This window comes from Aptenodytes patagonicus, chromosome 1 (assembly GCF_965638725.1).
Source record: "Aptenodytes patagonicus chromosome 1, bAptPat1.pri.cur, whole genome shotgun sequence".
NCBI lineage: Eukaryota > Metazoa > Chordata > Aves > Sphenisciformes > Spheniscidae > Aptenodytes > Aptenodytes patagonicus.
This window is the reverse complement of record NC_134949.1, coordinates 8,811,504-8,826,064: the sequence shown is the minus strand read 5'-3', so window position 1 is coordinate 8,826,064 and position 14,561 is coordinate 8,811,504. Positions and strand designations below refer to the sequence as shown.

The window sequence follows — 14,561 nt, the reverse complement described above, 5'->3', positions numbered from 1 at the left end:
AGGACTCTGAATTTAAAGGCTGTATATGTATAATTCTGTAATTTTCATATACAGTAAAAAACAAATGTTGTATCATTTTCCTCTAGAAAGGAGCAAGTCATTTCACATGCTGGAAAATGCCCATGACAATTTACATGGGTATTGTGTGAATCCTCAACTAAATTTTGGGGATAAAGAAATATCAATATAGCATGAATACAACAATTTACTTAATTCCTAAAGTATTCTGAGTTTAAAAGATCCAGTTGACCCCAGATGTATTTATATGAAGCCAAAGAGAATAATTCCAGTCTACTACCAATCTCTACTACTTATTGCAAGAAGCAAGTTATATTTTGTTTAGCTGCATCTCATGATGGACAATGATGAATTGTTGTGCATGCCATGTGGCTCTCATTGCTATACAATGAACTTCATTTGGCCTGGAGGAAAATGTCATATTCATGGCACAGCAGGGCCTTTCCAAAAGGATATGGATTACTGGGAACAGAGAAAACATGAGTTCTTGTTGGCACAATATTGTATCAAAATCTTGGTTCTCTTTCTGAGTAGTCCGCAAAACCACCTTGTACTCCACCACATATTGTGGGGTTAGGCATTTCTGTTCAATTGTGCTACAGTCTAGGAAGGTGACATTGGAAAGACAACTTTTTCAAAGATTGCTCCAAAATTCAGGAACAGTCTGCTGCAGGTTATAAAGCATTTCAGGGCATTTTCACGTCGAGCTTCAGGCACTTTTATGGGCCTGCTCAGCAATCACCAAACAACATTTCCCACATCTCTATTTGCAAATACTTATTGATAGATGTCAAATCTGTCAGCATTTTACAACCCATAAAAATCATAAGTAATTAAAGTAGCTCCATTATGCACTATGCTTCTCAAACCATCATTATGGACAACGGTAACTAAGCAATAGCTCTCGCTGTGCAGTGCTGTCAAGATGTTTTTTTCACACCTTTCATCGGGAAGGGACAGATCATCTTGTCTTCAGATAACCTTTGCAACGACTACTCCACCCACAAAGAGGAAAAAAAGAAAAAAAAAAAGTAACTCATGCTGTGGGACCTGATTCTCTTTCATATCAGTAGAGCTCCCTTGAAAGGAGGTGCTTCTGCAAGATCAGAATTGAGACTACTGCAGATTATTTAGTTCATCTATTTCAGAGAAAGGGGTTATAATGTCTACAGTCCTGTCTTCGTCTGACTCAGTGTTTTTTAAATCTGCAAAAATGGTAATAATGTAAAACAAAATAGGTAGATGCTTACCACCAAAAATACACCCGGTTAAAGCATGAACTAAACAATTCTTGCTTATGTTTATGGAAGTGTATTTTAGTTGCATTTTAACTGCAAATAAATTTGACTAGCGAAACAGCTGCACAAATAACTTGTAAAGTGTTATTATTGCAGAGATGATTAAAAGCTGCTTTGTGACTTCATGTTATTGGTGAAAAAATGCAAAGGCCCAATTCACAAACTTCACAGAGCCAAACCAAATAATTAAGCAATAAATAACTTTAGACAGCACAACTGAAAATGTATCTGAGTGAAACATTTGTTCTTCTGAAGAAGACCTAAGACCGTGGATTTGCACAGGTTCCCTTTTCCTAAGTAGTTTATCTTTCTTGCAAAACTGCCAAAGTAAGCAAACCCACTGTTGTTGCCAAGGCAAAATTAAATCACCAATTTTTTTTAAAGTGATACTGTGGATATTTAAAGAATATGCACTACAAATGTAATTCAATATAAGTGATTAGCAAGCGTATGAGCTTTGGTAATGCGTAGATAATTCTTGGCATCTCATCACACATACCTGTCCATTAAGAATGCCTGGCACATCGATGGACTTAAAAAGTACCAAATCTCCTCTCTAAATGTAAGGCAGAACATGCAAACCCATCACCTCTACTTCCTCATTTTCAATCGTCAGGACTGAACTTACCCTTTTTCCCTTCACCTCTCACAGACCCTCCACCTGGCTGCTGGTCTCAGGTGTAATGGGTAAATAATCTGAGTTATTTGACTGAAATCTGCTTTCTTCCACTTCAGTCTTATTTCAAATTCCCTTCAAAGAATCCCAATGGTGAGGGGATATTGCTCTCTAAGAACATTAGACTGTTTCCTCATATCTAGCAGAGTAAAATTTTAGGCCACTATTGAAGTCAGAGGCCAGTTTTCTTCTTGACCATATAGAAGAGGAAATGTCAACTTAACTAGAGACCAAGCTCTAGCCCTGTCTTTTAAAATTATCTTCCAATGTCCTGAGTGTCAAGCAGCTGAGATAAAACCTCTGCCCTATTCTGAGGGAGATAGCTTATAAACTCATGTATTCCTAAAGCTATTCTGAAAACCCACATTACTAGATCCATAGTGACAAATAGCCTATGTATTTACTGGCCCTGGGAAAAGGCAGCCTAAAATGAATTCTGCTACTCCCACTCTCTCTAGTTAGAATTTCAATTTTCAGACGTCTTGGAGCAACTCAAAATAAAGTCATTTCATTCATGCCCTGGTTAACCATTTCCCAGCCTCTTGTCCCTCCCAATCTATCAGCCAATCAAATACATAGAAAGCAAGAGAGTGATGAAAGGCTTCAGGTGGAAATAATGGCAAAATTCTCTTTGACTGGCTTATTAAAAAAAAACCCTGACTTAAACTCATTGATTGTGAATCAGTTTTACTGCTCCAGCTAGCCTACCATCTCATCTCATGAACCTTCCAGCTACCTGTAGCTGCATAATCATATGACCTGCAATCAGAAAGACGTGAATCTTATGAAGGACATAGACACAAGGAATGAAGTGTGGAGATTAGTCCACGCTCTGACGAACAGGCAACACAAACAAAATGCACTGACAATAGGTTGCACCTAGTAGACGCCTAGCATCAAAACCATCTCAGGGATCTGGGATTTGCATTAACTTGCATGAATGAACACACTCCACTCTGCAGCAGCGGACTCATTCTTTCCTGCTTGGACGGAGACATGTATTGCACTTTGCAAGTATGTCCAGGTGTTAAAAATGTAACATGGTGATCATATTTAACACTTTAAGGCACAGAGCTCTTCCTTTATCAAAGTATGGTTCATAAAATTATATGCAGTGCTGTCCCTCCTTTCAAAACAAATTACTGTCATTACATTGCAACCTTTCATTTCAGACTTTGCCTTCTTCAGGGTGACACAAAAATGGCTAGAGTATTTTCACGCACCTGCACCTGCAATTTTCAACTAACTGCATCTTCAGAGAAAGTTCCGAGAACATGATATTCTCTGGAGATACACACAGCACCCTGAGGACAGACAGAGGAGCTCTTTGCTACATCTTATAGCCCATATATCTGTGGCCTGATAAAACAACAGCAGGTTGTGCTATTTCTTCCGCCCATACTATCTGGTATAGCAGCTGTACAGAACATGACACATTTTTAAATCCTTACTCAGTTTTTGCTTTGTCGATGAAATCCCAGCCTTAGGAAGTAAGATAAATGGATTTTGTTTCACACTTGGAGCAAATGAGAATTTTGTTGTGGATTTCAGTGTCCAGGATTTAAACCTGCAAGGAGTTTCCCAAATAAATCTGAGGTATAGTTGGCTACAGAAACCTGGATTTGGCTCAATAGCTGGTCTGACACTACTGATAGGTGCTGACAGATCTCTTTGGAAGTCTGACTCGCTTTATTCAGACCTGCTTTCTCAGACTGTGCATCTGACACCAGGACTTGCTCCACTGAACTTACAGCTGTTATATATGAAAGATACTGTTTTTAAAATGGTCAGATATCTTAATAATACTTTCATTTTAACATTTTTCTCACCAGGTTCAAATGTATTTGCCAGCTTCCTAATGAGAATAATATTCACAACAAAGTAGACAAGACTTTCAGGCTAAAAGATGAGAGACCTTGAACTGCAGTGGCATGAACTGTTGTAGTAAAGTGTCAGATGGCATGGGCCTGGAAAACACATTCATATCGATACTAACAGGCTTAGGAGAGATACAGAGCAGCACAAGCTATTCATGAAGAAGGTGAGTTGACAGTGCAAAGGAGAGTTAATGCCAAACAGATTTACTTGCTCATTTACTTCATTAGTGCCCCTGCTTTCAAGACTTCAAAGAACAGCTCACAGACAGAAAAATCCAAATTTGCTGCCTATCATTGCTATTATTGAAAACTATTTGCAATTTCCCCACTAGCGTAATCATATACTACACACCAGTTATAACGAGTGCCTGTGAGCAACACAGATTTTTATGGAAGCATTCAATAACTGTATGTCCCACCCTTCCCCACCCTCTCCATGCTCCACAGACACACAGTCACACACCCCACTTGCACCTGCATCAAGACTCGGAGCCAGACCCTCAGTTTAACCACTGGGACCTGCAATAATTTTATCAGCTGAGGATCTAGCCCTGAGTGTATAGCAAGAAGCCATGGGATCCATTTTTCTCTCTGACTCCAAGCATTGGACCAGAGCCCACACAAGCTGTACGGTCAGGCTGTAAAGCTAAATAAGATACAGAGATAAAGTCCTAACTATTAATAGCGTATGTCCTTGCCAAAGGGGCTGACGAGAGCTGGAGCTGGTGCAAGAGAAAGGGCAGGTCCATGCACCTGGGAGCAGATGTGGGGGGAAAGAAGTGGATATGTGTGTTTGGGGAGAAGGGAGCAGGGAGGGAGGTGTCCTCCTTCCAGAAGCAACACACTGTTATGTTGGCTCAGCTGCCATGAAACCGCTGTCTGAGAGAGCCTGTAAGATCTCGTAAGTGCTGATGGTCCTTCAACACCCTTCCCACAGTGGCCCTGAGGGCAAGGAAATTTCCTCATAACTGGCTTTGTAAAGCTATTCTGGTTTCTCAACTCAACCAAGACAGGTCCAGATGGATGAGGAGGCAGAGCAGATACAGTAAAGGAGGTGAAACCAGGTCTGGAAAACAACAACCAGCTCACCAGCGTGACGTGCTACCCAGGGAGCAAAGGCAGCATTTGGCAGGGCTGGAGGGGCTGCGGTGGGAGGAGTGCCTGCACAGGAAAGGAGGTGAAGGGCAGGGACCTCTGCGAGCAGATCTACCTGTCAGTGGAACAGATATTTCCGCTGTTGGCAGCAAACCTGCTTTAGGAGGTTCCTGCTTGCTCTCCCCACACGTAACTGCTTGTTCCTGTCCCCGCAGGGGGGTTCCCTCTCTCACGTGGGCCAGACAATATTTTTTTTCCCATGCTCTGAATGGGGAACAAGAACTTTTATAATGACAGTGGGGGCATTAATATTTTAGCTGTTTCTGCCATCATGACTGCTTGTTGAGCTCACAAGGCAAAATTAATAGCCCTGCTCTAAATTGCTACAGATGTGCAGTACAGAGATGCAATTGCTATAGGGAAGCACTGTTTAAGTCACTTAGTCATTATCTGGGGTAGCTGCACAGGGTGGACATTCTCTAACAAAATGTGGTTCAAATGTAGAGAATGACTGTTTTCAGGAAACTTCAAAGATTTTTCTCCTTATATTCTTGATTTCCAGTTTCCCAGATATATTTTATTTGATTAAAAAGCAAGAAAGTGTAGCAAGGTAACTCAATTGGCTATTGTGAAGGTAAGTTTTCAAAATAGTTTTGCACTGGCAGTAGCAAAGGACCACTTCCAGCAATGAAAATAAAACCAATTCACATTATAATAGCTTGGGCTAGCATAATGTTCTCCCATGGCAAAGTGAAATATAATTATCAGTTATACTTTCTGACATTGACAGGAGTTAAGTACTTATGAAGCCGTTAAAACTCGAGGTCACTGAATATCTGCACTAATTCCCTTATACGTTAGTTGTTTGTGTTAGAGTTGTGCCTAGCAACCTCTATCAGATTCAGAGTCCCACGTGCAAATGTGCAGGTGGACCCAGTATCTGTCTTGTAGACTTAGGCAACGTTGCGATAGGACTGTACTAACTAAAAATTACAGGTTGTGTGTCTGCACAACGTAACCATGTGCACCATCATATTATCTCCTGTCAATCATTAGTATATAGGCATAAGATATTATTTAATATTGGAGGGGGGTATGATATTTTTATTATTAATATTTACATTTATTTATCCATTTTGGGGCACCAGTGGGTGTCATATAGACTGCTGTTGTGTTACATATTTAGTGAGAAATATTTTTCAAAGAACTCCAGGGTGCATGGATGATGCAGAGGGAGTTGTAAAGTTGTCCCAAAGCTGCCAGATAAGTTGAACATAAAATTTCAGTGTCTTCAGTAATCTCTTAGCTGTCAAACTCTGTGGTACCACACAGCATACTTCTCTGAGACAGCCAGGATTTGGATCACAAAGGAGAATGCCTGTTTTCTTGAATTGATGGGAAAAAAGGTATCTTTGTTACTCCCACCCTTGTCTAAATGCCTGTGTTAACCACAGCTAGCCAATCCCTCTGACTTCTCTGATAATGCTCTGGCGTGATAAAGGAAATTTTGTCTCTGTCTCTTTCTGCTATCTCTTTGTGTATTTATCTCCAAGGACTTTGACTACAGAACAGACCTCCCCTCCACCCCTCGGCCCTTCTTTGAGGAACTCATCTATAAATGGAACAGCAGAAATGGAGAGAGAGGAAAGGGAAATAGGATGTGACTCGAGGACCTGCACTGCAACCACAGATGTCCACTGCTAGACACACACTGACGTCAAGAGGATCATGCCCTCAAATTAGAGCATAGAAAGAGAACGAGGTTGGGATCTTTAAACTACTCAGTATTGGGTTTGCTTTACAAATGTCTTTAGTAAAAGTGCAATGAGACAAATATTTTTTGAAGTGCCCTCTTTGAAGCTGAAGCCACTGATCATGTATCTTCCCCACATTCTTCTTCTAGGGAAGCAGTTTTTGGTGTTGTCTCGCCCTCCTTTTTAGAAGGGACCAATCATTCTTCCCAAAGTCTTATTCTTTGGGTTTTTTTCTCTCATTTTCTGAGATTTAATCAAGTGAACATTCAGCAGAATAGTTTGGTATTTTCTGAACACAATTCTTTTTTTATCCAGTTGAGGCCCTTTTGTGATCACAAAAAAAGAAAACTGTTGTGAGCTACAGGCTGTTTACACTGTTAAGAGGTTGATACGGGTCAGTTCTCTAAGGTTATTCTTAGTTCAACTGCTATGTAAACTGTTGATGTCACTGACTGGAGGCTGCTCTCCAGGACATTATATATATGATAATTATATGACAGAAAATGCAACATATAGTTGGATCTGACCTCCAGTTCACTAGTTTAAAAAAGGAAAAAAAAAAGTAAGAAACTTGCTGTTTTTCCCGTTACTAAAACGTAATAAACCCCTTCAAGTTTATACTTAGTCTACAGCATTTGTATATGAGTATATGGACAGCAATGCCCATCCATCTTCAACCTATGGTACATTTTAAGGCTCAGTGTACACTGCCTCCAGAAAGCGTTTTTGAGACAAAACAGACAAGATCTATTTCATAACTAGACAAGCATCTGAAACTAGGATCTTAACACTCTCATAAACATTTTATGTTACTCTACAAAGGAATCTGAGACAGATTTTTCAGAGAAAACACAAATTATCAAAAATGAATTAAACAGCAAACAAGGGATTCAAGAAAAGCAGCACTTCCTCACTCAGCACATTTTCCTTGATCTTCATGGGCATTTAGAATTACAGCTGCTCATATTACCACAAAAGAATATTTTTACTGATATTTTTTCCTCTTCCTGTAGAGCAAGCACAGCTGCAGAAATGCAAGCTCATTTCTAGGCTTTTTTGTACATCACCAGTTTACCACATTCCAACCATTCATAGTTGTGCAAGACCCCCTTCATGGTACTGGGATTACCGCAATGTCACAGTTTAAATGAGGCTCATGGAGCTGTACAATTGTAACTATATTTCACATGGATAATTAAATGATGCATGGCATGGAAATAAGCCAGCTTTACTGAAACAGAACAAACTAACTGCTCTAATGCAACAGTTAAGCATCTCGTCAGTTATAAAATGAAACATGTTTAAAGCAAAAATTATTTAGAAAGCAGGATGCTTGACATTGCAAAGTAGCATGTTCAAAGGATCATTTTTAGATCATTAAGGAAATGTACTAATCCAGTCAAGGTTTCAAAAGAATTCCTGGCACCAAAATGTTGTCCTCTGCTTGCTTTTTCACCGTTATAAGACTGGATCACTCTTAGGGGGAAGAAAATCATGTATGCAAAACACTGCATGAAGCCAAACAATTCTTAGACGTGGCTAATTTCCATGCAGAGCTGATGATTTAGCATTGTCATCCTTCAACAGAGGAGACAGAATTGCATGTCTTTAGTTTACTTATTTAAGATGAAAAAAGCAAGAAGGAGTGGAAATTCGATCCTGCTTCAACTTACTTCAGTGGCAAAACTCTTGCCATGATTTTAGTGAGAGTGAGACTGCATCTTAATTCATTCAATGTGAAGAAGAAAAAAATCAGCTGAGAGTAACGTTCATGTTTATTAGATTTATATTACTGCCATAGTTGTTTTTAACAGTGTTCAGTAAATTCTGTTCTAAAAGCCAAAGGTTGCCTTCAGTCTTGCCTTTTCCTATGCGCTGTGTCACAACACAGGATCCTGGTCCTCTGACCATCCAAGTCAGCACTGGTCACAGCAAGTGTGGCTTGCTTTTGGGGCATGGCCACGTTCCCGCATGGGAATGATACATGTTTGTGGATGTCAGTGTGGATATGTCACTGGTGACAATGTCCAAATCTGGGCTGGGGCACACCCGCCAGCCAAGAAAGCAGGGTGCACACTTCTGTAATATAAATGAATTCTTTGAGTGCATAGACTACTTCTAAGATATCCATGAAAAGCAACAAAATAAAGCAAATCAATAAGCTTAAATTTGCAGTTAGGAGTCTGCATTTCTACTGGAAAATTTTAAGAGGACCATAAATTGAAAGAGGTTGATAATTTTTTTTTTTTTTTTCCTAGAAAGTAATCAACCTTCTGGTCTGGTTATTCTCTGCTTCTCCCTATAAAGTAAAACCTAGAAACACAAACAAAAAATCTATATAAAAGTACCTGCCGATAAATTGGCAAAGAATACTACCCAAAAGATAGACAGAAGTAAGACTGTCTACACAGTATGAATCAAACACATACATTTGTATGTATGAATTATGACACAGGCCCTTCCCTTCTTCAGTAACAGAACTGATGCCATCCTGTAAATGACATTACTGAATGAGACTGGTATATGAAAACCTTCTGCATTTGCTGTAGAGGTGGGAGTGAGCATGTTAAATGAGGTAGCCGACAACAAGGACGTGCTGCTTAGGAAAACTGAATGTCCCTTCTGTGCTTGCAGAGTTCTGCAGTGTGAATGATGGTCATGGGGTATCTCCAGCTGCATGAGAACGAATGATAAATACACACTGTTGCTCTGAGACTGAATGTAGTCTTATACATGTAGTCATATATATAATGACATGTAGTCATTATACAATGACTATTAAAATATGGAATATTACTCAAAAATCAGGCCCTAGTTTTCTAAAGATGGTAATCTTCTATTAGAAGACAGTTTGTTTACCTTCTCCTAATATTAAAGCTATAACATAATAATAAAACCACCTCATAATCTTGTAAAAGTATCTAAAAGATAGATTAATTACGGTCTATGTAGTGAGAGCACTCTAGAAGCATCATGATAGCAGTGATAATTTCTGGGATATTAAAGACATGCACTAATATCTAAAAGCTAAAGTCTAAGTGAAGAAGATAAAAAGAAATTTTGAAGAATTATTCAATTAATGAATCAGGGAAAATGTGGGAATATAGGATGAGGTATGTAATTAAAGAGCATAGTGTATTATATTAACACAGATGGAGTATACATGACTTTGCCTCTGTATTAAAAGATATTTTAATTCACTTGTGTGTGTTTGTAGTTTTATGTGTGTATGATTTTTCAGAACGCATTTTTAGAACTGGGGCAAACAATGAAGGGAATCCATCATATGGCATCATGTTGATACATGCATCGTTCACTGGAATATCTGTATCTTAACATTTCCAGCACAGATTTCCACCCCTTAAGCTATGTCACAGAAGATGAAAACCTATAACTGCCATTCGGACAAGCTCTAAAATTTTAATTGCTGTCTGAACACAGAGGACTTGTGACGCACTATGGTTTATTGAAGCACTCTTGCGGTTACAGACACTTCTTTTAGCTACCCCACCCTGCTCCTTCTCTCTCTTCCTCCCTCCACCACTGACTTCTTTCTTTCTCTCTCAATTTTCTGTGTTTTTTTTTAATATCGTTCCCTCTTCTTCTTTCTCTCTTCTTGTCCCCTACACTGATTCATCCTCAGCATTTGTCACTTGATGTTCCCTTTCTTCTCCTTACCGTCAGAGCATAGCAAGTTTCTAGCCCTCAGCTGAGGTGTGCTGGGCTGCAGCTGTGAGATGAAGTAATTGCAGGGGAAAGTCCTGCTCGCTTCCAGCTCTCCTATATGGGCAAATGCTCAGTCGTTCTGGGAAGATGGAGCTATGCCATCCCGTAAACACATTGCACTTGGAAGGGGATGAAACCTTCCCTTGAAAGACAACATCTTTAGCAGCCAAATGAACACACACGTGTGACCAGGTTTTCAGAGCTGCCTGATGTGGCCAATATTGGTTAGTTTTCCATGAAGAAGGAAAAGGGCCCCATATTATCCTCCTCATGATATTTTAAATCTTAATTCCAAAGAATGGAGGACTTGTCAATGACATGACCGTAACAATTTTATGAGAACTGGCAAGACAGTTCATTTCTCCTACATCTTATTCTCAGAAACCTTGGAATTATTTTGGCTGGAATACTTGGGGGGCAGACAGGTGGGAAGGTAAGCTTAATTCTGACAACTATATTAAACAGTCAGGACATCTGCCATGCTGTTATCAACATCAAAAACATGATTTAATTATGACAAGCACTACCTGCACTATTTACAATGCAAAAGTGTGAAAACAAAGCAGTAACTTTTTTTCTTGTTCCCTGTGGAAAAAGACAAATACCCCCTCCCAAAAAAAAAAAAAAGGCAAGAGGAGGCACAATGAAGTCTTTCTTTTGGCTTTTCAGTTCCATCACAGCTCTCCAAATTAAAATTTATGTGCCATTTTGTATCTGTTGTTGCTTTTTCTTCCCCCTACAGGGATATAGGTGGATAAGTTTGGATAGGAAACTGTATCCCTCAAGCCAAGCTGAAAGGTTTATAAAGTTGCTAATAAAAGTTTGGGTCAGGGCCTAAATATCAATCATCCGCTCATTGTCTTTTTAAATGAGCTCAGGCATTTTCCCAACCACTCCCAGCAGGTCTCTGCCACTATTTTAAACTAAGATTTCAGTGAATATTTTTTTTTTTCCTGTGTTGACCTCAATAATTTTTCTCTCTCCCCCTCCTTACCTGCCAAATGCATCCATCAGGATTTTGCCAAAGGCTATCTGCTTTTGAAGTCGAGAGGAATTCACTAATCATGAGTGTCAAATCCACAATAAATGCCATCACCATATGGTATATGCTGCTATTGGGAATTATCTCAAAAGGCCTAGCTGTGAAAAGTCTGGCTATATGTTAGGGGTTTTTATTGCTAACTTTCATAACTCATGTCAGGTCTTTCAGTTTCTGTATTCATTGGCTTAAGTGAGTGCAACTGTTTCCTGAACTTATAAAAATGTTGTCAAGATCCCTTGATCTCTCTTCCTCTCTCTCTCTCACACAAACACATTCAAACACATATATACACAGGGAAATACCATAGACAGTGACATACAAATCTAGCAAAAGAGAAGCTTGTAAATAAATAGTACGTCATTGTGCTTACTCAGTAAATTCCTGTGTGTTAAACTCATGATAAACATATCATAACCACGGATGAAGGCTTTACAGCCTCCTGTCCCATCACACCATCCTGAGCGTTATTCCATAATGCATAGGAAGACCTAAGTTTGAAAAACTGAGAGCAGAATTAACTCCCATAAGGGCAGGGTGCTGACATAACTGAAAAATAACTAACTGGAGAGCATTTGCTTTAGCTAAAGAAGACAATATCAAAGTCATGTATCCCTGTGCCTTGTAAAAACCGCGGAAGTGTACTGTACATTCAAAGCAACAAGAAATCTACCTTCTTTAAGAACTTGTCCAATAAAGAATTAAAAAATATATCTGTGTTTAAACCCCTCAGCCTGTAACATTCTCAACAAGAAGTACATATAAGGCTAAGAAAGTCCTCAGAAAAACATGCTTTTGTGATCCAAAGAGAAGAAAGAAAACAACATTACAAGAGTTTCACATACCAACTTAGTGATAGAGAAAAATATTATTAAAAAAATAAAATGTCAGTGCCATTTGAAACACTTGGGACAGCGCTCTCAACCTTCCCTGATGATCTAGAAAGGTGTGAGTGTCCTCCATGTCCCATGTCACCCCCACCAGCCACGTGGGAATGTCTCCAATGGGCCTCATGGCGTTTCAAGTAGCACTCGTTTAGGCAATGACTCCCCCCTGATTTGTGTATGGTATATTAATATCCTCTGGGAGCAAACTGAAATAATAATTTAAAAACCCAGTTATATTTCAGAAACATGTACCCCTCCACCCAAAAAAAGATAATTTAATACTGTCCCTAGGCAGAATTCATCCATCTTTAAGGCTTCTGTCACGTGTTTCTGGGAACTGTAGGGACAACTGCGTTTCATTTTCCTGATTAATAATACAAATGATCTGCTGGCAACATCACATCAAAACAAAAGTGACAGAATCAGAAAAACTGCTCAAAAGTTTACCTTTATAGGAAAGCTTAAGTCTTGGGATATTTTGTTTTGATGTTCCAGTGACTGGAAGGAACAGCATCGCTAAAGATAACAGGCTGCAGGCATGTGGTACTTGGGAAGCTCTCATTCTGCTCTCTTCTTCTGTATCTTCTTTTGCACTATGGTGAAATATCTCCTGCTTTTCAAACAATCCAAATTTAATCTGGAAGCAAAAAGAAAACATCTGTAGATTTTTTGCATTATTATATAAATAATAATTCTGAAAGCAAGCCAGACCTATCTTTAAAGTGTAGCTCATTTAACACATTTGCTACAAAAGTATTTTTTCCTCTAGTATAAATCAAAATGTTGTAAATCTGTTTCTTTAATACTAAACTTACACAGTTTGAGGTTGGAAAAATATGTAAACTTTTCAAACACCAATGTCTAGCATAGCTAAATTTTAAGCACAAATTAAATTAATGCAGTATCCATAAAAAGAACATTTGCCATTCAAAAGTGACCACGCAACTCGTTAGTTCATACTGCTCCATTGGATATCTTAATGTTTTATAACTCTCTCTTTATCTCTGTACAACAGCTATTGTATGTTTCTGCTATGACTAGAATAAACCTATGTCTCAGATACCATGGCCATACAAGCTGAGTTAACAGTGAGCACATACCCACCACAAACTTTCATATTTATGAAAGACTAAGAAAATTGGATAGAGCAAGCAATTGTGTTTGGTTTTAACAGAGAAAAAAGTCAATGCGGCTGATGGATTTGAATGGGCTTTCAGGATGATATTTCCAGCAGAATAACTGCCTCAATTCACCCACCAAAATGTCCTATAAACTTTAATGAGTGGTTCATGCTGAGGTCAATAGGCTGATATGGGACTGTGTTAGCACAATGTGCAACTAAGCCAGCTTTGCAACACTTTTCACTTAATAACAGTCATTCATATTCCATAAATCTTAAAGTGTTTTACAAATTAAAGTAATTAACACTGTCCTTATTTCCCTATGCAAAAATGGAATCATAAAACTACAGCGAACCTGATTCCTCAAGGTCACATTGCCACCCCAGTAGCGGAACAGAAAGCAGCAACAGTTTTCCTGGTGTTCTGTTTGTACCCACTTATAAGGGTCCCTTTTGCCCAATAACTCCACTTTTGCATATGAAATTATTTGAAATGGCATCCTGAGTTCTGAAGGCAGAACTTGATGGTTAAAAAATCACAGAGGTCAGAGCATGAAAATACCTGTGAGACCAGATCCTTTCCCCTGCAAGTGCATGATACCAGAGGTCAAGGGAGAGAGTTTGTGAAATGACAAATGTCAAGCGTTTGAGTAATGCTGTAAATCAAGGAATAAGGAAATGTTACGGTTAGTAGTAAGATTAATGGCTCATGACTTGCCATGAAAATTCTTTTCTGAAAGGTACTGAAACTGCCTGATTAAAAGAGTAATCCTAGTGCCCTCATCAGCCAGCACTTGCACGGACATCAAGGGAAAGGCTCCTTGTGAGCCCATGAGAGACACAGCACAGCTCGTGGCCCCGGAGCCACTCCACAGGTCTGGCATGTAAGCTTGCTGCAGTACTGGTGCCAGAGCACCTCTGCGAGCTGCAGAGGCATCCAGAATAAATTTAGCACCTCATGATGCAGGCAGTACATCCTTCCTGGCATGAAGGGACTGGAAAGAGGACTCCTTCAGTTCTCTCTGCCAGAGGGAACCTCTCTCGGATGAAGCTGGGGCTTTCTGAGCCTCC

The 14,561-nt window shown here is 39.3% G+C and overlaps 1 protein-coding gene across 3 annotated transcripts in view; it reads right to left on the bottom strand.

Annotated features, from left to right (window-relative positions):
- The window catches only part of SEMA3D (semaphorin 3D), a 151,905-nt gene that overhangs the window by 92,939 nt on the left and 44,405 nt on the right, over positions 1 to 14,561 (bottom strand). For all 3 annotated transcript variants that reach the window (XM_076359065.1, XM_076358893.1, XM_076358981.1), the window contains exon 2: positions 12,818 to 13,007. In XM_076359065.1, coding sequence (XP_076215180.1) covers positions 12,818 to 12,932 — 115 coding nt within the window. In that variant the 5' untranslated portion in view covers positions 12,933 to 13,007. The remainder of the gene's footprint in view (positions 1 to 12,817; positions 13,008 to 14,561) is intronic.